The sequence below is a fragment of the Aulostomus chinensis genome, chromosome 1 (genome assembly GCF_037954235.1).
Source record: "Aulostomus chinensis isolate RoL2024-O1b breed Wild chromosome 1, RoL_Achi_v1.0, whole genome shotgun sequence".
NCBI lineage: Eukaryota > Metazoa > Chordata > Actinopteri > Syngnathiformes > Aulostomidae > Aulostomus > Aulostomus chinensis.
The window spans coordinates 59,836,422-59,855,516 of NC_141320.1; the positions used below are offsets into that span (position 1 = coordinate 59,836,422).

Consider the following 19,095-nt stretch of genomic DNA (forward strand, 5'->3'; position numbering starts at 1 on the left):
GAAGTCCATTTAACACTCTGGAAACGTGTCAAAAATAAAAATAAAATAATCCCTGAAGCTTTTCTTGAAGGGTTCCCCCCTCTCTGGGTGCTTTCACAAGTCGTGTGAACAGATTTTTTTGCAGTTGTTGCCAGTCAACCAGACCGAGAGATGCAGAAGCGCGTGTGAAGTCGCTCATTGAACTGTAGAACCGCATCGACAGCCTTCGCGTGAGGTAAACAGTGAACGGGTTGATGGTTCCAGTCAGAGCACACAGACTCAAACTTCCTCGCTGAAGCCGAGGGGGAGGCGGGTCTGTGACGTAAGCCGGTATTTAAAAGGGTGCTGCTCAGGTCGGGGCCGCTCGTTCCCTCTCTCACACACCAGCCGTCCCTCGACAGGTAACCAGGTGAGCTCCGTCCGTCATCACTATCAACACATGCGTACGTGGCGATGGGGGGTGGGGTGGGGGGTGGATATGTAAGAATTTGGAAGTCTTCCCAGGTGTTTCTGTCCTCGCTGTTGAATGTAGGATGAAGAAGTTGATCCTCGATGTGGACACGGGCGTGGATGACGCCCAGGCCATCATGATGGCCCTGTCAGACCCCAACGTCAACATCCTGGGGATCACCTGCTGCCATGGCAACACACCCCTGGAGAACGTCCTCAAAAACACACTCCGCGTCCTGAAGGTCTGCAACAGGCTGGATGTAAGTTTGATTTACCTGATCAAGTCGTTACGTCGAGGTAACAAGGTAAGGAAGCTGTTGCCTCGACATGAAACAACAACCGACGAGGTGACGTCACTTATCAGTCAGTCGTCCACGATTAAGGGTGGTCATCCTGTGTAGATCCCGGTGTACCGCGGCTGCTCGGCACCTCTGCTGGCCCGTAAACGACACGCCGGGGACTACCACGGGAAGGACGGGCTGGGGGACGTCCCGGATCCAGACGCTCCGAGTCTTGAGCTGCTGAATAAGAAAAAGGCTCCGCAGGCCCTGATCCAGATGATCAAACAGAACGCTGGAGAAGTGAGCACTCATGTAGAATAACAAGGCACATTGATATCACGCCACGACAGGAGAGGACAACGTGTGTTCCGTTCCCTGCAGGTGACTCTGGTGGCCACCGCCCCTCTGACTAACCTGGCTGTTGCCGTGCAGCTGGACCCGTCAATCACTCAGAAGCTGAAGGCTCTCTACATCATGGGAGGCAACATCGAATGTACGTGTCAGCCACACCAAAGCATGCTGCTCAACCAGACGTACCGCATGTGCAATTGTAATAATGAGAGCTGTCATGTGTGCAGCCAGAGGAAACACCACAGCCTGCGGGGAGTTCAACTTCGTGGCTGACCCCGAGGCGGCCTACATCGTGCTGGACCGCTTCACCTGCCCCACCTACATCGCCTCCTGGGAGTTCAGCTGCAGGAACAGCCTCCCATGGGTGGGTGTGACCATTTAATATGTAATCATTACCATAACTCAAAGATGACTAAGGTGACGATTTGTCTCCCTCAGTCTTTCTGTGACCAGCGGCTGGCCCCGAACACCGCGAAAGCCGCCTTCATGAAAAAGATATCTCTCCTTTCCATGACGGTAGGAGAGCGGCCGGCCTGGGACATGTTTCCACCAGTTTTGCCAAAATCTGAGCTTAGCATGTTTCACTTTGCCTGAATAAACACCTCCTCCTCTTGCTGCTGCAGAAAGCTCAGTCAGCAGATTATCAGAAGGAGACCACAGCAGGTACAGGGTTCAACGCCTGTGGCACCTACGCTCTGGCCGCTGCCATCAACAACAAGCTCATAACAGAGAGCGAGCAGGTGGGCAGCTAGCATTTGGTTTGGTGGGGTTTTTTTTTTTGTTTTTCAATTTCTGATCAATTGCTCCGGTGACTGCTCGTGTTCCCGGTCCAGGTCGCCGTGTCAGTGGAGCTGGAGGGGACCCACACCCGCGGCATGATGGTCCTGGACTACATGGACACCCTGAAGAAGAAGCACAAGGCCGTCATCATGAAAAAAGTGGACCTGGAGAAGTTCAAGGAAATGCTCACTAACTCCCTGATGTAGGCTGACCTGTAGTGAGTCAGACACCTGGATTTAGTCCCAAGAAATAAATCTCCATCCATCTATGCATTTTTCTTCTGCTTATTCCTGTTAAGGGTCGGGAGAAATCAATCTTTCAAAACAAAACAAAACCACTTTATTACGAGCCTGTACTCTTTTGACAGAAAGACAAATCTGCCAGGTTTGGCGTGGAGGAACCAGTCCGGCGCGCACCAAACCCTTCTCTCTTCCCTGAGGGCAAAAAAATCCAAGATGTCGTCCTCCCTTTGTCATAAAACAACGCAGGAATTGATCACCACCCTGTCGACGCTGAATGTTTCTGACTCTGCACATCTCGTTCCACCGCTCGCCGCCACTTTCCCACGCTCACGCAAGCCGATTAGATGGTGACATGTCGTGACCAAAATATCAACATGATAGATATCTTCCTTATGATGGAGCTTTGCTGGTTTTGTCTTCTTTGCGGTCACGAATATCACTCGAAGGTGGTTTTTTCCCCCACCCTTAACTCTCATTCCTGTGGAAGTCTGAGCTCTCTATCAGTGAAAAGGTTCGAATTATGAGAAATAAACACTTCCGTCGCGTGGCAGGAATGAACTTCCGTACCCAGGGGGGCGCATACAGCTGTGTACATGGAGAGTACAGCTGCGTACTTGTAGTTGTTCAAAATTCAAACAAACAAACAAAAAAATCAAGTCACTTATCTTGCACACGGAGCTCACAAGCGACAAACCCAAAAACCTGCAGTCCATTCCCCAACCCAAACCATCTTTAACACATGTTTTTCATTGTTCCCTTAGCGAGCTGATATGAAGGCGGCTGGGGAAAAAAAAAAAAACCTTTTCAGCACTGTTCCACTTATCGGGAACGTTCTGTAATTTCGTGTCATGTGACTGTGGTTTTCTCGACGCTTCATCACGTATCCGGGGTTCAAAAGACCCTCGAAATGTTTGGCCGTAATCAGCAGATCCTTTTAATTACCGAGTCATGCGGTAGCGTCTTTAGCGTCGGCGTGAAGTTGGTTGAACCCCCAAAAATGGTGTCACCCTCCCCTTGTGTTCCATGATGACAGGCCTCCAGACAACCAGGGGACAATCCAACTGGATTGTTCTTTCATCGGGAACACTGTAATTAAACCGATTGGTTCTGTAGGAACATTCATAGGAGCTGGAAGTGTGTACGTTGCGTAACCGTCCCCTATTCTGTTTAATGTGGAAATACGTATAAATACACGTGAATCTTTGTGACAGGCAGTTTAAAGACAAGTCAACCAAAGTACTGCGGTCGTAACCGTTATTGTTCTGGAGCGGCTGCAGACAAAAAGAGGTGTTCCATGTTTGGTCAAGACTGTCGATCAAAAAACCCCGCGGGAAACCATGATTTCAACTGATTTTTATAAAAAGAAATCCTTTTTTTTTTTCCAGAGCCGATATCAAGCCTGATGTCTTGAGGTTTTACTGTGACACCGTGAGTGGAACGGAACAAAATGATTTTAGTGCGACCGAGTGATTAAAGCCTCGTTCACGGAGATAAATGTGCTTTTCTTTGTCGGTGAAATCTTCGCATTAGGATGCGTCGAAAAGAAGTATTTTTATGCAGGATTTACCGCATTCCTTCCCTCGTCACGTGTTGAGTAAAGAGGAGACTCATCAGACCAGAGAAGATGCTACAGTCCGACGGGGCAGACAACTTCCTAGATGAACGCTTCAACCACGACGACGCGAGACGCTCGCTTCATTTGGTGAGCAGGTGTCCCACGTGTCCCACACACTGAGGACACGCAAAGACAGATTCTTCTCTCAAAACTGATCAAAGGGCTGTCATGAATGCGGGGAGGACGTTCAGCATGTTTGCCGCCTGCTTACCATACACACCCAAGGGAGAAAATTCCAGTTACCACAAAGTCACAAGCTGTTCCGATTCAGGCATGTTAAGTGCGTCAAAGAGCAGAAGGAGCGGGAACATCTCTGGTGCTGCTGGAGAGTTGGGTCCAACTTTGTCCCGTATTTGGTTCCGTTAGATCTGGCCGTCCTATTTCGTGAGGCAACGACAAGATTACTCACCTCTTTAGTACGAAAATGAGTTTGTGCAGACAAAGCAATCAACATCTACTGGGGAACACGCGGTCACGACCGTGGGAAGTAGCAGCAGGCGGCATCCATTCGTCGAATAAACTAAAGTTGACACCGAACGACGCCGTGCTTGTGTTTGCATCATCGAAGGAATGAAGGTGAAAACTACATCAGATCATGATAATAAAGAGAAAAACCAAAATGCATGGAGGATTTTTGCAGGATACACAAAAACCCTTCTGCGTGTACCCCCCCCGAGACGCAGCCGGAACGCGCCGCCGCCCCGAGGTGCAGATTTATAGGTGCGGTTCACCATAAATGCGTTAGCGTGTATATATCACATACGTCTGCAGGGGTCATGGAGGTCACCGTGGAGCTGCTCTGCTCACTCAGCAGGCAAGCAGCAAATCTCACGGGAGAAATGCGCTCCGTCAGATTCGTCAGTCACAGACACGATCAGCTCAAGATGATCTGCTTCTCCTCACGCAAAGGTTTCGAATGAATCCGTGTTCAGCGGTCTGGAAAAGCACCAAAAAAAAAAAAGAAAAAAGAAGAAGAAGAGAAGAACACATGGCGGTTTTGACAGCGAAATGACAGAGGAGAAACATGTGCCTGCCTTATTTTTGCATGTCGGTCTGTCAGCAATCCAAAAAAAGAAGATAATTGACCGAGATTAAATAGAAGAAGCGAAACGGGGAAGAGGAGGAGCGGAGTTATGTAATATCGATAAAATTTTACTGTTTCTTTTTCTATTTGTTTAAAACTGATCTGTAACAGTGAGATCCTGAGGCAGGGGCGTATGTGGCGCTGCGTGTTATGTAACCTCCCCTCAGTATAAAAACAGAGAGTGCCGGGAGAACTCTCAGACTCTGGTTCGAAGTTGTGGCTGGGACTTGCTAGGAAGGTAAGCCGAACTCTTTGATTGGCTCTCCTTGTACTTGAAATTACAAGCAGAGTTTTTGTTAACTTTGGTTTCCGTTTCTTTTCCTGGGGCCTCATTCGTCTACTTCCTCAAAGCGTTTCAACTTCAAACCGATCAAGGACTCTTGAAGTCGTTCTGATCCCGAAGAAGCCCGACCTTCGCCCAGATAAGATGAAGAAGCTGGTGGTTGACCTGGACACGGGTGTGGACGATGCCCAGAGCATCATGATGGCTCTTGCAGACCCCAATGTGCAGATCCTGGGGATCACCTGCTGTCACGGCAACACCCCCCTGGAGAACATACTGAAGAACACGCTGCGCGTCTTGAAAGTCTGCAAAAGGCTGGATGTAAGTGAATTTCCTGTGTTCGCGTCACCACTTCCTGTCATCAATTTCATGAGGTGAAGTCTATTACAGATCCCTGTGTACCGGGGCGCTGCAGAACCACTGCTGGGCCGTAAACTCCACGCAGGAGATTTCCACGGGAAAGACGGACTGGGCGACGTTCCGGATCCAAATGCTCCAGGACTAGACCTGCTGCAGAAGGAGAACGCTGTGCACGCCTTGATCCGGATCGTCAATGAGAACCCTGGAGAGGTGTGCATTATGACAAAAGTGCAATGTTATTGTAAAAAATGTTGCAGGCTCAAGATGCTTTTCCTCGGCTTGTGTGTAGGTCACCTTGGTTGCCACGGCGCCCCTCACCAACCTGGCCCTGGCTATCAAACTGGAGCCCTCCATGTCGACCAAGCTGAAGGGGCTCTACATCATGGGAGGGAACATGGAGTGTATGTCACCGGTCCATCAATACAATCTGCTTTCCCTTCATGTGTGTTTTTTGTATTAAGTGTGTGAGTGTGTGTGTGTGTGTGTGTGTGTGCGTGTGTGAACGCGCAGCCAGAGGAAACACCACAGTGTGTGGGGAGTTCAACTTCGTGGCTGACCCCGAGGCTGCCTACATCGTGCTGGACCGCTACACCTGCCCCACCTACATCGCCTCCTGGGAGTTCAGCTGCAGGAACAGCCTCCCATGGGTGAGAACACTGACACACACATCTGCAACTATGAGTAGACGCCAAGAAAAAAAAAGCTTCTGACACACTTTTTACTTTAAGTCCTTCTGTGACACCTGGCTCGCCCAAAACACGGAAAAGGCTCGCTTCATGGATCAGATCTCCAGCTACACCAGACAGGTACAAGTGTGAGCACATCCTTGAAGAATTTAAGAGGAAATGAGTCTACATGCCGATCACATGTTTACAGATGGTGCAGACGGAGCGCTACCAGAAGGAGCTGGTGGCAGGGGCGGGCTTTAACACCTGCGACACCTACGCCATGGCGGCAGCCATCAATGACACCCTGCTGACGGAGAGCGAGCAGGTCAGAACGCACTCTAAAAAAAAAAAAATCTAATCAAATCTAAAAGCACAATTTGACACGTGTGTGTGTGTGTGTGTGTGTGTGTGTGTGTGTGTCGCGGCGCAGGTTGCTGTGACGGTGGAGTTGGAGGGGACCCACACCCGAGGGATGATGGTGCTGGACCACTTGGGAATGTTGAAGAAGAGGCACAAGGCCTGCATCATGAAGAAGGTCGACCTGACGAAGTTCAAGCAAATGCTGATGAACGCACTGAAGTAGTTCCTGTATTCTTACGCCAAACTACTTCTACGATTCTACCTTACATTTCTCATCATATATGCACTGCATATTCAGGTCTTTTTCAGTGTCTTGATGTTTGCAACCCTTCAGTTAGCCTTTGAAGGAAAGGGAAGTGGCAGATGTATACTGTATTAAACCCTTTTTATTGAAAGTGCTCTGGAATGTACACTTTAAGAAAAAAGAAACTGGAAATAAAAGTCCCTAATGTTTCTCTTCTTTTCAAAGACCCAGATTTTTTCCATCAAACTTCAATAAAACACAGCATGTCATCTCCTTCTACGGTATATATATTACAACCTGCCACAAGACTATTTACAAACCATACAAAAAGGAACAATAAAAGGCTGAACCTCATATCCAACGTCTGAGTCCAAACACATCTGGACTTCAGAGCTCCAGCTCAACAAAAGAGCCAAAGAGGAAAATGAAAGAGTCATGTGTCCTTTGAACCTCAGGCCCCAGATTCAGGAGTGGGTCAGGTAGAGTCAAAACTGGCTCTACTGGACTCTGTACTTGTAAAACCAACAGAGCCCCTTGGTGAAGTTCCAGCCAAGAGAGACGGAGAGGATGTAGATGAGGCCGAGCAGGGCGAAGGGATAGAGCAGCACCACCGTGTTCTTCAGGAAGGGTAGAGCTGTGTGGATGAAAACCAAGACAGCGTTCACACTAAATACAACAACAGAGTGTGTGTTAATGTTTCGGGCCACTAGATGGCAGTGAAGCCACAATTATCAGGGAAAAGCGACACGCTCTATTAAGTTCTATCCACAGAACCATCTGGGAAAGCCTCTGTAGAACCTGCTTGGATGAGGGCAAGTGAATGGATAACCCATCTGTCTATCATCCAAAATTCAACCAATAGAATTGATGAATTAAACCACAGCCGGAGCAGCATGAAGGACATCTGCATGATAAGTGTGTTTTTAAGTGCCGCCTAGTGGACTAAGGAAGAGATGTTTACACCACAGTGCAAATATCATCAGGTTTTCCTCCACCAAGGTGCTGCAATTCAGAATAAATCACATTACATTCGTATAATTCATCCAAAACACGAGGTAGACTTACCGTTGTACCCCAAGAAGGTGATGTAGAGATAATAACCGATCGCTATCAGCCACAAGGTGTTCCCCACGAAATATCCCAGGAACCAGTTGGAGTTAATCACCACAATGTCTGAAACACACAAAACACCAACCTCATGAAACATCTTGTATTTGTTATTCTCTTTAACTCTGCGTAGGTTGGGACTTAAATCCTTTATCGTTATTAATCTTTTTTTCTTTTTCTTTTGCTGAACTATGTAGGAGACGGCGTCTGCTCACGATTGATGAAGAAGAGCTGCAGGAAGTGCAGGATGATGAGAAGCGGGTAGAAAGCGTTGAGGTGAACGTCAAACGCGTAGCCCCACTCGACGTCTAAATCTTGGCTGGGATGTTTCAGCAAGTATTTGTTGGTGATCACCCTGGAAAAGAAGAACTAATTGATATGGATACATTTGGACATCAGCTGCCTCAGTAAAGGTGTTTTAAACAAAACACCTACTCACCACATGAGGGTTGATATGAGCAGACCGACCCCTATACAGTCCACAAACACCACCCACAGCAGAAGCTTCAATGTCTCAATGATTCCCATGTCCAGCACCAGACCAAAACCAACTGTTGACACTGCAAAGAAACGCAGCATGAAGAACAAATTAACCTATCTCATGTTCTCAACTGTTTATTGGTGATATTTTACAAAAACCTACCACATAACCAGATGCTGAGCACTACCAGAAAAGCAGGATCATCCCTGGCCCACTGGTCCTTGGTCTGTTTCCTGTAATGGAAGTTGCGGTAGACTCTCTGCGGCGACGTAAACAAGTAAAGCATCTGCCACAGGGCGAATTCAAAGTCCATCTGCCTGAAATGAAGTAGACGCCGCAAGTATTTGTAGCGTTTGGCACCTGCCGTATGACGGGCGGCGTCCCTGGAACTGAGGGTGCCATTGCTGTGGGAGGAGGTGGTCGGCAGCATGGAGCTAAAGGACATTAAAATGACAAGTGAAGGGATGGGAAATGAAGTACAGCACCTCACCAGTGACAAATTACTAAGAGACAGTGAATGATAAAACATGCAAGGCTTGTTAAGTTCGAATTTATACTACAATGGGCCTTCTACATTGCTGTAGAGGAAAGACATGTTTAAAAATTATCTCATTCTGTTGGTCCACATCACTATCAAGCATCTCTAACATACATGGCCAGCAGTCTTTTTATACAGTCTCGCATTATACAAAAATTAACATTATCCACAAAAGAAAGCTGTCACCACGTAACATCAGAGTGACCGAAATAAACAGAAGAGGCTATAATAGAAATGTTAGCCTCTGCGTAGTATCAGTATCAACGTAAGCAACCAACATCGTTAGCTTTATGCTAACTATTTTTTATAAAGAGAGGGTACAGTCGGTCTTATTTGAGGCTGACTCAAAGCAAACAAAATGGCGACCGTTCAGTAGCACAAAAATACTAAAATGTATTTATTCTGAATGAAATATACCTGTTTTGCAGCACCCCTTAACAGGAGGAAGCCAACTTTTCTCGCTCGTTTGTGTAGCTGTTTGTAGACGCTTCCTGAACTGTCGCGAAAATGAACACGTAGGTACTTCCGGTAACACCCGACTCATCATGGGAAATGTAGTGGGCAATAACTTAAAAAAGAGGATAGTCGTTATGATCATATTATATCAATATATATCGATGTATATGCAGTTTTTACTATGAAATGTAATTACAAATCGATAACCGCAGCTAAAAACAGAAGGCAGAGACATTTATTGTGAAATGGGGACGATATTGAAACGGAAGTGGAACCTCGTTGCACTTCCGCTAATCGCGTTAACGAGCTATTTGATTAGGAATACACTCAGACCACCGCTGTTCTGGTCCAGAAGGCCAAATAGCGAAAGGTATGAAACCCAAACACATCACACGTTTATGAATATTCGAATCCTTGCATGGATTCATAGCCGGACAACCAGAAAATTGTGTATTTCGCTTATGAGCACCTTGACAACACTATGTCCTTGAGTGCTCTTAGCTAACACCACTAGCTGCAAGCAAGAGTCCTCTGCAAGGTTCAGGCTGTTTATTCGCCTCCTCGCCGGTCAACATTCGATAGAGACTGTATATGCATGATACTAATATGATATTCTTTTAGGTTTTGGACACTGTACTTTAGTTCTGTATGTGGTAACGTATTTATTTGAGTGACACTAACTCGTGTTATTGTTGACAGTTATCAAGCTAGCTAGCGCGACTGCTGAGGTTGTGTGTTACGTGTGTATTTGCTACTTGTTACACTCGTTGATAAACCATCTCTTAACCCGATGAGTGAGATACGCGTTGATAAAATCAAAACAACAATCAGACAGTTAAAATTGTCTGCAGCAATTATGAATTAACAATACCGTACCGAAAATTTATTGTTTCTACCATTTTAAACACATTTATTTGTCTTACAGCCTTTGTAACTTGTATTTTTTTGAATGTAAAATAAAATATGACATTTAGAGATCTGATAAAACTGCAGGAATGTTTTGGAGAATTTGAATTTGCTGATCAGTTTAGTATTTAGTTTCCCTCCCAGCAGTGTGCTGTTTTTGGACTACAGGTCATATGTATGGTGTGTCAGAATAAATGTAGCTCATGTCTCACAGACTTCTTTTTCTCTGTTGTCCTGGTGAAGCGTCATGTTGCGACTGCCGAGTGTCGGCCGAGCCCTGGCTGGAGCCACCAAGGCCAACCTGGCTCCCTGCAACACCAGTAAGACAGAAGTGTGCCTGTTTGTGCGTGTGAAACTGACGATACCACTCAACCATCCTTTTCATTCCAATGGAATTGTGTTTATTATTTCGACATTTGTTTTTGGTGTTCTGTGAATTTCAGTAAATACGGCGTTTGTGTGTTTGTTTCAGTGCGTGCTCCAGCGCGTGCTGCCAGCAACATGGTGGAAGTGTTTGTTGATGGGAAACCAGTTGAGGTGGAGCCTGGAACAACTGTCCTGCAGGTAACGAGCTCCTATGTGATGAAGGCTATGGCGCCGATTTGATTCAGTCAGCATTTGTCAAAATGTTTTAAGTGATGATTTAAGCTGAGTTGGAGCTTGTGTTCTTTTTGTTTGGGTTCAAGTGTGTATCCTCTCCCTTCAGGCCTGCGAGAAGGTGGGAATCCAGATCCCCAGGTTTTGCTACCATGAGCGCCTCTCTGTTGCAGGGAACTGCCGCATGTGTCTGGTGGAGATCGAGAAAGCGCCAAAGGTAACAGTTCAGTCAACAGCATGAAACTAGACACAAATAGATGCTCTGTAGCCGTGTAATTGATATATGTGTGTGCGTGTGTGTTATTCACTCTCAGCCGGTAGCAGCCTGCGCCATGCCTGTCATGAAAGGTTGGAACATCCTCACGAATTCAGAAAAGACACGTAAAGCCAGGTACAATCTACACCGCCACCGTCCAAGCATCATTAAAGCTTTCCAAATACTACTAAAAATGTGTGTATTTATACATGTGGGTATTATCAGAGAGGGAGTGATGGAGTTCCTGTTGGCTAACCACCCGCTGGACTGTCCCATTTGTGATCAGGGAGGGGAGTGTGACTTACAGGTAAGTCATTTTGGGAGAAAAGACAAGAAAAATGGTGCGCCTGAGAGATTTACGTGGTTGAGTCAGATTGCGTTTGAGACTCTGAGTGTGTCCGCCTGCTGCTGCCTTCTCAGGATCAGTCCATGCAGTTTGGTTCAGACCGCAGTCGCTTCACGGAAGGTAAAAGAGCAGTGGAGGATAAAAACATCGGGCCACTTATCAAAACCATCATGACGCGCTGCATCCAATGCACGCGCTGCGTCCGGTAAGGAATATCTGCAAATGTGCTTTAAAAACAAGCTGCAGTTTGATATTCTCAAACGGAATTTTTGTTGTTGTTGTTGAAGTTTTGCAAGTGAGATTGCCGGTGTTGAGGACTTGGGAACGACAGGAAGAGGAAACAACCTGCAGATTGGGACGTACGTGGAGAAGATGTTCATGTCAGAGATGTCGGGCAACGTGATTGATGTGTGTCCTGTGGGGGCACTCACCTCTAAGCCTTACGCTTTCACCGCGCGACCATGGGAGACCAGGTCGGACCAGGATTTCGGACGAATATACCATCAGAAAATATGTACTACTGATTTTATTGAAATAATTTTCCTTTTTTCTTTTCGTTTTTTTGTGTGTTTCTTTAGGAAAACCGAGTCAATTGACGTGCTGGACGCTGTGGGCAGCAACATCGTAGTGAGCACCAGAGGAGGGGAGGTGATGAGGGTGCTGCCCAGGCTCAACGAAGACATTAACGAAGAGTGGATCTCTGATAAGACCCGGTAAAACCCAGACGGCTTAAATACGCCGGAAGTGTCTTTTCAGAAGCAGTTAGCGGCTAATCTGAGCACCTTCATGTCTCCTCAGGTTTGCATACGACGGTCTGAAGAGGCAGCGTTTGACACAACCAATGGTGAAGGATGATTCAGGTCAGCTGACCCCAACCACATGGGAAGATGCTCTCATTCGTGTTGCAGGAGCTGTAAGTGTGTGTTTGCTTCTTTGTTGGATCAGCTGGTTGTAGATATTTGTTCTTGTAACAGTGTGTGTGTGTGTGTGTTTAGCTGCAGGGTGTGCAGGGCAGTGAGGTGGCAGCCATAGCGGGAGGGATGGCGGACGCTGAAGCTCTAGTCGCACTGAAAGATCTTCTCAACAGCCTCGACTCTGAAAACCTCTGCACCGAGGAGCTCTTCCCAATGGCTGGAGCGGGGTAAGTGTGTGTGAGTGTGTGTCTTAAAGAGTTTCTCTGGTGCCTCCAGGTTCACCAGCTAACCGTTTTTTCTTACTGGCTCTGCAGCACTGACCTGCGCTCCAACTACCTCTTGAACTCGCGCATCAGCGGGATCGAGGAGTGCGACCTGCTGCTGCTCGTAGGAACCAACCCGCGCTACGAAGCCCCGTTGTTCAACGCCAGAATCCGCAAGAGGTAAACTTCTTCACAGGATTACATTTCCATTGATGATCTTTGAAGAAGTGTTCAAATCATACACACTTCTCTGTTTCTTTCTCCCTGTATCAGCTGGCTTCATAATGAGCTGCGTGTTGCCATGGTGGGTCACGGTGTCGACCTGAGCTATACATACGACCATCTGGGAGAGGACGCGTCGGTGCTGAAGGAGTTGGCTAACGGTACACACCCCTTCTGTGAGGTACGCACACGCAGTTCAACTTTCACACACATGAAATTAGCCGGAAAAATCATGGAATTTTCCTGGAAAATTTTGAAATTCCTTCATCAAATACCTGTCCATCAGACTGACTCTTTTCCTTGCCTTGTCTCCAGGTGCTCGCAGCTGCCAAACGTCCAGTCGTCATTGTGGGCAGCAGTGCTCTGCAGAGGGATGACGGCGCCGCCATTATTAGCACCGTGTCCACCATCGCTCAGAACGCCAGAACCAGCAGTGGAGTAGAAGAAGGGTGGAAGGTCCTCAATGTCCTGCACAGGTACAGAACCAGAACATGAAGAATGGAGCAGCTGCACGAGTGAATGTTCTCTAATGTGTGTGTGTGTGTGTGTGTGTTTTTGTTTGTGCAGAGTGGCCAGTCAGGTGGCTGCATTGGACCTTGGCTACAAGGCTGGCGTGGACGCCATCAGGTCAAACCCACCCAGAGTTCTGTTCCTGCTGGGAGCTGATGGAGGCTGCATCAGCAGAGCTGACCTGCCTAAAGACAGCCTCATCGTCTACCAGGGTATATACACACACACACACACACACACGTTCTTGAGTTGTACCCAACTGAAAAAGGTTGCTCAATTCTTCATTGCCTTCCAGGTCACCACGGGGACGTAGGAGCACCAATGGCTGACATCATCCTCCCTGGCGCGGCATATACAGAGAAAAATGCCACGTACGTCAACACAGAGGGGAGGAGCCAACACACTCGCGTGGCCGTCACCCCTCCAGGAATGGCCAGAGAGGACTGGAGGATCCTGCGAGCTGTATCTGAGGTGAGGAGACGCTCCCAGGTTGAATTAATTCCAACTAGAGCTCAATCATTGAAGGAAGTGTGTGTGTGCGTGCGTGCGTGCGTGTGTGTGTTTGCAGCTGGTGGGTGTGACGCTGCCCTACGACACGCTGGATGAGGTTCGATCTAGACTAGCTGAGGTGTCTCCTAACCTGGTCCGCTACGATGACATAGAGGAGGCCAACTACTTCAAACAGGCTAATGAACTTGCCAAGGTACACACACACACACACACACACACACACAGAATTTGGAGTTAAATGTTTGTGTGGATCAAAGACCACCCTCGTGTACGTTCCTCTCAGGCGGTGAATCAGGACCTGATCGCAGCTCCTCTGGTTCCGCCTCAGCTCTCTATAAAGGACTTCTACATGACAGGTAATTTTTGGCTAAGAAAGCAACAATCAGCAGATGGTTTTAGTAAAGCAGTTAGTAGTTACCTGTTGTAGTCACATGTTAGTTGTTAGTTTGCAGTTTTTCCAAACATTCCTCTCCGTTCCCAGACTCCATCAGCAGAGCATCTCAGACGATGGCCAAATGCGTGAAAGCCGCCACAGAAGGAGCCGCCGCCATCGACGAGCCTTCGGTTTGTTGAACAAGCCACACCTGCGACGACAAAACCACACACACTTCTCTGAACATACAGTGTATTAATTTAAAGCTGTCCTCTTTATTGTACCCTTTTCTTTATTCCCGTTGAATAAAGCTGAGATAAAATATGAATAAAATCCTCACTCCAGCATGTGAGTTTTTCATTTTTGCTCTTTACTATCTGATCTGATTGTTTTACCTTTTCCTTTAAACCATCAAGCACAAATCACTTGACTGGAAACTTTCTCTGTTTGTATTGAGTATCACAGTTTATCCAACGTGTCCAGGATTAAGGACGCGTCCTTGCTGAGTTATGGTTTGACATTAAAAGTTCCTAGAAAACATTTATTACGTGTCGGCGAGCGGACTGGATCCAGAGTTGGACGTGCTTCCTTCCAGACAAATGACTCCCCTCTTGAGAGAGTGAGAGAGAGAGAGAGAGAGAGAGCTCTTATAACCAAACAGAAGCGGAGAGGACACTTAGGCACCCAGTAGAGAAGACAATGTCATCTCTGGCTGCATATCTGGAATTGATTTCCCCTTAAAGGTTAGTTCTTAGTTTGCTTGTTACGATGCTCCTTTTTAATTTTGTTTCTCAGCTTTACCTCTCACCTGCAGGGTTTTCATATTGGGACAAACAGAAGGAGACAATGGTTCCAGTTAAACTCCTCGTACTGGGGACTCACAACACGGGAAAAACAGGTAGATGACACTCCGGAGAGGAGGAGTATGTAGCGCAATCGTGTGTATTAAGGGTCGAGCCAGGCTTTGCTTGTATGGAAACAGGTCTTGAGTTGACCCCCCGTGCATGAGCACTGAAGTGTACCGCGACCTCAACACCACAGATCCTTTCATGGTGTGACAACAGATGAGTTCATTTATTAATGTGGACATAAAGACGATGGGGCCCGGTGTGACTCTCCGGGTTGTCCTGCTTCAAGGATGTTAAGACGCGAGTTGAAACACTGCAGACGCTCTTACAGAAAAGTCAAAACGAAGTAGAAGAAGAAGAAGCAGGTTATGATTGAACTTGCTGCCACGCGACTCCCCTGCGTCTGTTTTATGTCTCCAGCCCTGTGCGTTCGTTTCGTAACCAAACGCTTCATCGGCGAATACGACCATAAAAAGGGTAAGACTTCAACACAAACAGCGTTGACAGGCTCCAAATCCCTGCATCACTCTTATCGGCGCGTGATATTTCACAGACGTCACCTACAGATGCAGCAGGCTGGTGGACCAGGAAGCTGTAGATCTGGAGATACTAGACACGGCATGTAAGGTACGTGCGTCGATTCTGTTCAGTCCACATGAGCGCTTGATAATTATGGGCTGCGGAATGGAAAAACTTCATTACACTTCAGCTCCCTTCACTTTTAGCTCATTTTCGACGCATAAGAGACGTAAATTATTCGAAATGTTTTCATATGTGAGGGAAAATTAAACATGAATGTAATTAATTCCTGTGTGTCAAATGTAAAACCTTGAAGATGAATCATTTAAACACTGAGGTGAGGTGTAGCTGCATTTAAATGTAGATTCAATATTTGGGTTTATCATTTTAATGTTTACATTTAGACGTAACATTGAAATTCAGATAAAACATTTAGGTTTCGATTGAATATTCATGTTTCGCATTTGATGTACTTTCACAAAGGAGAATATTTTTCATAAGATGTCTTAAATGTGTGGGGGGGGAAAAAACTCAGCCAAATGTGAAGAAAATGAACGAGATATGGTAAAAATGTCAGTCTGAAAGGTGTTACTGAAGCTCACGCACCCCAAAGATCCGTTTCCCTGTGTTGCTGCCAGGGGAGCTGTGTGGCTTCTCTGGAGTCGTCTATCCGCTGGGCCGATGGCTTCCTGCTGCTGTACTCGATTACACAACGCCTCAGCTTCCTGGAGGTGCCACGACTCAAACAACTCATCGACCAAACCAAACAGAGTCTGGGTACGAAAACGACTGGCGTTGGAGAGTTTAGTGTTTTTCCCTGACAGAAACTAACTAGAGTTGACAGTGTGTTTGCTGTAAAAGTCCAGAGAGACTCTGGTCTTGCTTAGTCTGACATCTGTCTATTGTCACCTTCACACACACACACACAGAGTGGACATATGTTCCATATTTGGTAGGCCCTCCTGTGGTCTGTGTGTGTTGCATGTTAACAGCATGTATTTCTCCGTGTGTGTGTGTGTGTGTGTGTGTGTGTGTGTGTGTGTGTTAGTCGTTCCTGTGCTGCTTGTAGCTAATAAAGCTGACCTGGAAATTGGCCGGGAGGTGACAACAGAGGAAGGCCAGAGGCTGGCTACGGACTTAAGGTGTGTGTTATTAAACACTTCCACAAAACCGATGACAAGATGCCCTTTTGAAATATTTCAATCAAAAAATAATACAGATACTTGTGTGTGTGTGTGTGTGTGTGTGTGTGCGTGTGTGTGTGTGTGTGTGTGTGTGTGTGAAGGTGTGGTTTCAGGGAGCTCTCAGTGGCCGAAGCTGTCTTAGCCGTGGAAGCAGCCGTGTTTCAGCTCATCAGGTTTTCTTCAGCACTCGCAGCACGACTTATGTTCGATTCTGATTTCATATATTTGCTTTGATTGATTATTTCTATTATTATTATCACGACTACTAAAACTACTACTCGTTTCCATCTTTTTTCCCTTTTCTTTTCTTTCCTGCCTCATCTCCTTTATTGATTCTAACCCTGTTTACCAATGATATCCCCGCTGCTACTATGATTATTTTTTAGAATTATTATTATGGTTGTGACTACAATTACTAAAGATGCTCATCATATTATCATGTATTATTACTAATTTCTGCTTTAGACTTTTAAAGCTATACTCTCTCTTTCGTCCGATAGGCTGGTGTTAGATCAACAGCGCCCTCTACCTGACCGTCGCTCCTACATGCTAACTGTTCGTCACGCCCTGACCAGGAAACTGACCCGATCTAAAACCATGCAGTGGTGACGGCAGCGTGCAAGAAGTTCAGCTGACAAGTGTGTGTTCAGATCTCTCCGATTATGAGCGTTTATGGAGGAAACTTTAGCCATCTGATGTTTGAATGCTGCGGGATTTCACACTGCTGATCAAAAAAAATCAACGTTGCTGTAAGTTGCCTGCACTGGAACATTTTAATATTTCTTCTTAAACCTGCTTTAATGAAGGAGTCAACATCCTAGAGGAGATCATGCAATGTTTCAAAATAAAACCTTTGCTGTGTTGACATCATATTAGTTGAAATCACTGTTTCATGCAGAAAATCTAGATAATGTGCAGTATTTTCAAGGAAATGTGTGTAGTTTGATACTTCGATGGATGTACTATACGCGTATAATGTGTTTAATAGCAGTATTCACTTTTCATTTGAGCTGTCTTTTGCACAAATATCATATCGTTCTTTTAAGTCAATAATTGAATTCCCTTGATGCACAGGGGCAATCAGAGCCACCAGGCCTGGAGAGGTTTTCCTCTTCAGTAACCTCTAGAGGGCGACATTGAGCTCAGTTTAAAATGAGAGCACTGCTAAAAACATTTTTTGGTTATTGTGACAGACACAAATCACGAAGACATGCAGTTGTATATTTGTATTTTATGATATAAAGCATGACAGATAATACTTACCTGTACACTGGAGGGTACTACTTGTTTAATGTGAACGAATACTTGGGAATATTATTCAGGACTGACATGGATGGATGCTACAGTGAATACACACACACACTTCTTGACACGGAGATGGATGTGAGAGCTAATAGTTACAGTCTGCTCGCGATCAAGTGATTGACTCACACATAAACAGCATGCTCTCAATTTGCAACGTCATGTCTACAAACCTGAGTGGACTGCAGAGACGTACAAAACAAAGGAGGTGGTGATGACATCATAATAGTCACCAAGGAGATGAAAGGTCAAAACGTCAAGTCAGCTCCTCTTTGGCCCAGAATAGAGGATGAGTCACAGCTGCATCGTGACGCCAACAGCCAGCCAGACGGCTCTATGTCATGAATGAAACAACCAATCAGAGAGCTTCTATATTCATTCACACCAGGGAAACTCAAATACATGGAATAGCATGTTAATAAGAAAGCAAAGAAACATGAAGGGTTTAGTTCCTCCTCACATTCTATGGAATATCAGCTCTCTAAAAGTGAAGCCAACCAAGCTTGATCCCCCCCCCCTACAGGCCAGGTGTGGTATAGCTCATGAATCCTGCCCTACATCAGACTTTGTTTCTTTCATTTATCTATCAAGCAGGTTCAAATGTTCTATTCATTTAGGGTTTTAATCAGTCATTTGACGCTGTAAAAATGTTGGGTGTGATGTCATGATGAACCGGCGGTGTGGGAGGAGCTTTACTGGCATCACCAATGCAAGAAAGGAAGCAGATTTTGGGATAATTTTTTTGATAGGAAATGAGAATGGGGACTGTTATACAACATCACAACGACACTGAGAATAAACCAGAGATGCCTTGTCCCTCGCTCTGAGGTAGAGTGGCCGCCTAGCAACAGAAGGGTCGCTGGTTCAATCCTCACTTCCCCCGGTAACCATGTCGGAGTGTCCTTGAGCAAGATACTGAGCTCCTAATGGTTCCTGATGGGACGGACTGGCGACCCGTCCAGGGTGAACCCCGCCTCTCGCACCATGTCAGCTGGGATAGGCTCCGCCCCGTGCTCAGAGCAGATATACCTCCGTAAACTGATATCAGCGATGAAAAGATGAGAGG

General features: G+C 46.3%; 5 protein-coding genes across 7 annotated transcripts; 4 read left to right on the plus strand and 1 right to left on the minus strand.

The window, feature by feature from the left end:
* The first annotated feature begins 252 nt into the window (after positions 1-252).
* LOC147272551 (inosine-uridine preferring nucleoside hydrolase-like) lies at positions 253-2,119 on the plus strand. Of its 2 annotated transcripts, none has more exons than XM_086185818.1 (8): positions 253-388; positions 512-689; positions 831-1,010; positions 1,092-1,203; positions 1,289-1,425; positions 1,500-1,577; positions 1,685-1,801; positions 1,895-2,118. In XM_086185818.1, the coding sequence occupies exons 2-8, from the start codon at positions 513-515 to the stop codon at positions 2,045-2,047; spliced, it is 954 nt and encodes a 317-aa protein (XP_086041944.1). In that variant the 5' UTR covers positions 253-388; position 512; the 3' UTR covers positions 2,048-2,118. The 2 variants fall into 2 exon arrangements, with proteins under 2 accessions (XP_086041944.1, XP_086042029.1); XM_086185903.1 differs by having other exon boundaries at positions 343-388; positions 484-689; positions 1,895-2,119.
* Positions 2,120-3,750: 1,631 nt separating this feature from the next.
* On the plus strand, positions 3,751-6,904 carry LOC147272552 (inosine-uridine preferring nucleoside hydrolase-like). The gene is made up of 9 exons (XM_086186026.1): positions 3,751-3,785; positions 4,894-5,020; positions 5,134-5,386; positions 5,456-5,635; positions 5,715-5,826; positions 5,936-6,072; positions 6,154-6,231; positions 6,302-6,418; positions 6,524-6,904. Exons 3-9 carry the CDS (start codon positions 5,210-5,212, stop codon positions 6,674-6,676), a joined length of 954 nt encoding a protein of 317 aa, XP_086042152.1. The 5' UTR covers positions 3,751-3,785; positions 4,894-5,020; positions 5,134-5,209; the 3' UTR covers positions 6,677-6,904.
* Positions 6,824-9,397, minus strand: unc50 (unc-50 homolog (C. elegans)). The gene is made up of 6 exons (XM_086186154.1): positions 9,241-9,397; positions 8,448-8,719; positions 8,244-8,364; positions 8,020-8,159; positions 7,763-7,870; positions 6,824-7,331 (listed from the first exon to the last, which is right to left on the minus strand). The coding sequence occupies exons 2-6, from the start codon at positions 8,713-8,715 to the stop codon at positions 7,195-7,197; spliced, it is 774 nt and encodes a 257-aa protein (XP_086042280.1). The 5' UTR covers positions 8,716-8,719; positions 9,241-9,397; the 3' UTR covers positions 6,824-7,194.
* Positions 9,398-9,508: 111 nt separating this feature from the next.
* On the plus strand, positions 9,509-14,523 carry ndufs1 (NADH:ubiquinone oxidoreductase core subunit S1). The gene is made up of 19 exons (XM_086185700.1): positions 9,509-9,649; positions 10,429-10,505; positions 10,658-10,749; positions 10,892-10,999; positions 11,097-11,173; positions 11,264-11,345; positions 11,459-11,589; positions 11,672-11,857; positions 11,963-12,097; positions 12,183-12,297; positions 12,380-12,525; positions 12,613-12,741; positions 12,835-12,964; positions 13,099-13,259; positions 13,351-13,505; positions 13,589-13,764; positions 13,862-13,996; positions 14,087-14,159; positions 14,285-14,523. The coding sequence occupies exons 1-19, from the start codon at positions 9,525-9,527 to the stop codon at positions 14,374-14,376; spliced, it is 2,325 nt and encodes a 774-aa protein (XP_086041826.1). The 5' UTR covers positions 9,509-9,524; the 3' UTR covers positions 14,377-14,523.
* A 308-nt stretch (positions 14,524-14,831) lies between these two features.
* LOC147272555 (ras-related and estrogen-regulated growth inhibitor) lies at positions 14,832-17,691 on the plus strand. Of its 2 annotated transcripts, none has more exons than XM_086204251.1 (8): positions 14,832-14,919; positions 14,991-15,074; positions 15,445-15,501; positions 15,578-15,651; positions 16,182-16,320; positions 16,592-16,685; positions 16,829-16,900; positions 17,228-17,691. In XM_086204251.1, exons 2-8 carry the CDS (start codon positions 15,023-15,025, stop codon positions 17,334-17,336), a joined length of 597 nt encoding a protein of 198 aa, XP_086060377.1. In that variant the 5' UTR covers positions 14,832-14,919; positions 14,991-15,022; the 3' UTR covers positions 17,337-17,691. The 2 variants fall into 2 exon arrangements, with proteins under 2 accessions (XP_086060377.1, XP_086060383.1); XM_086204257.1 differs by having other exon boundaries at positions 16,613-16,685.
* Positions 17,692-19,095: the final 1,404 nt, after the last annotated feature.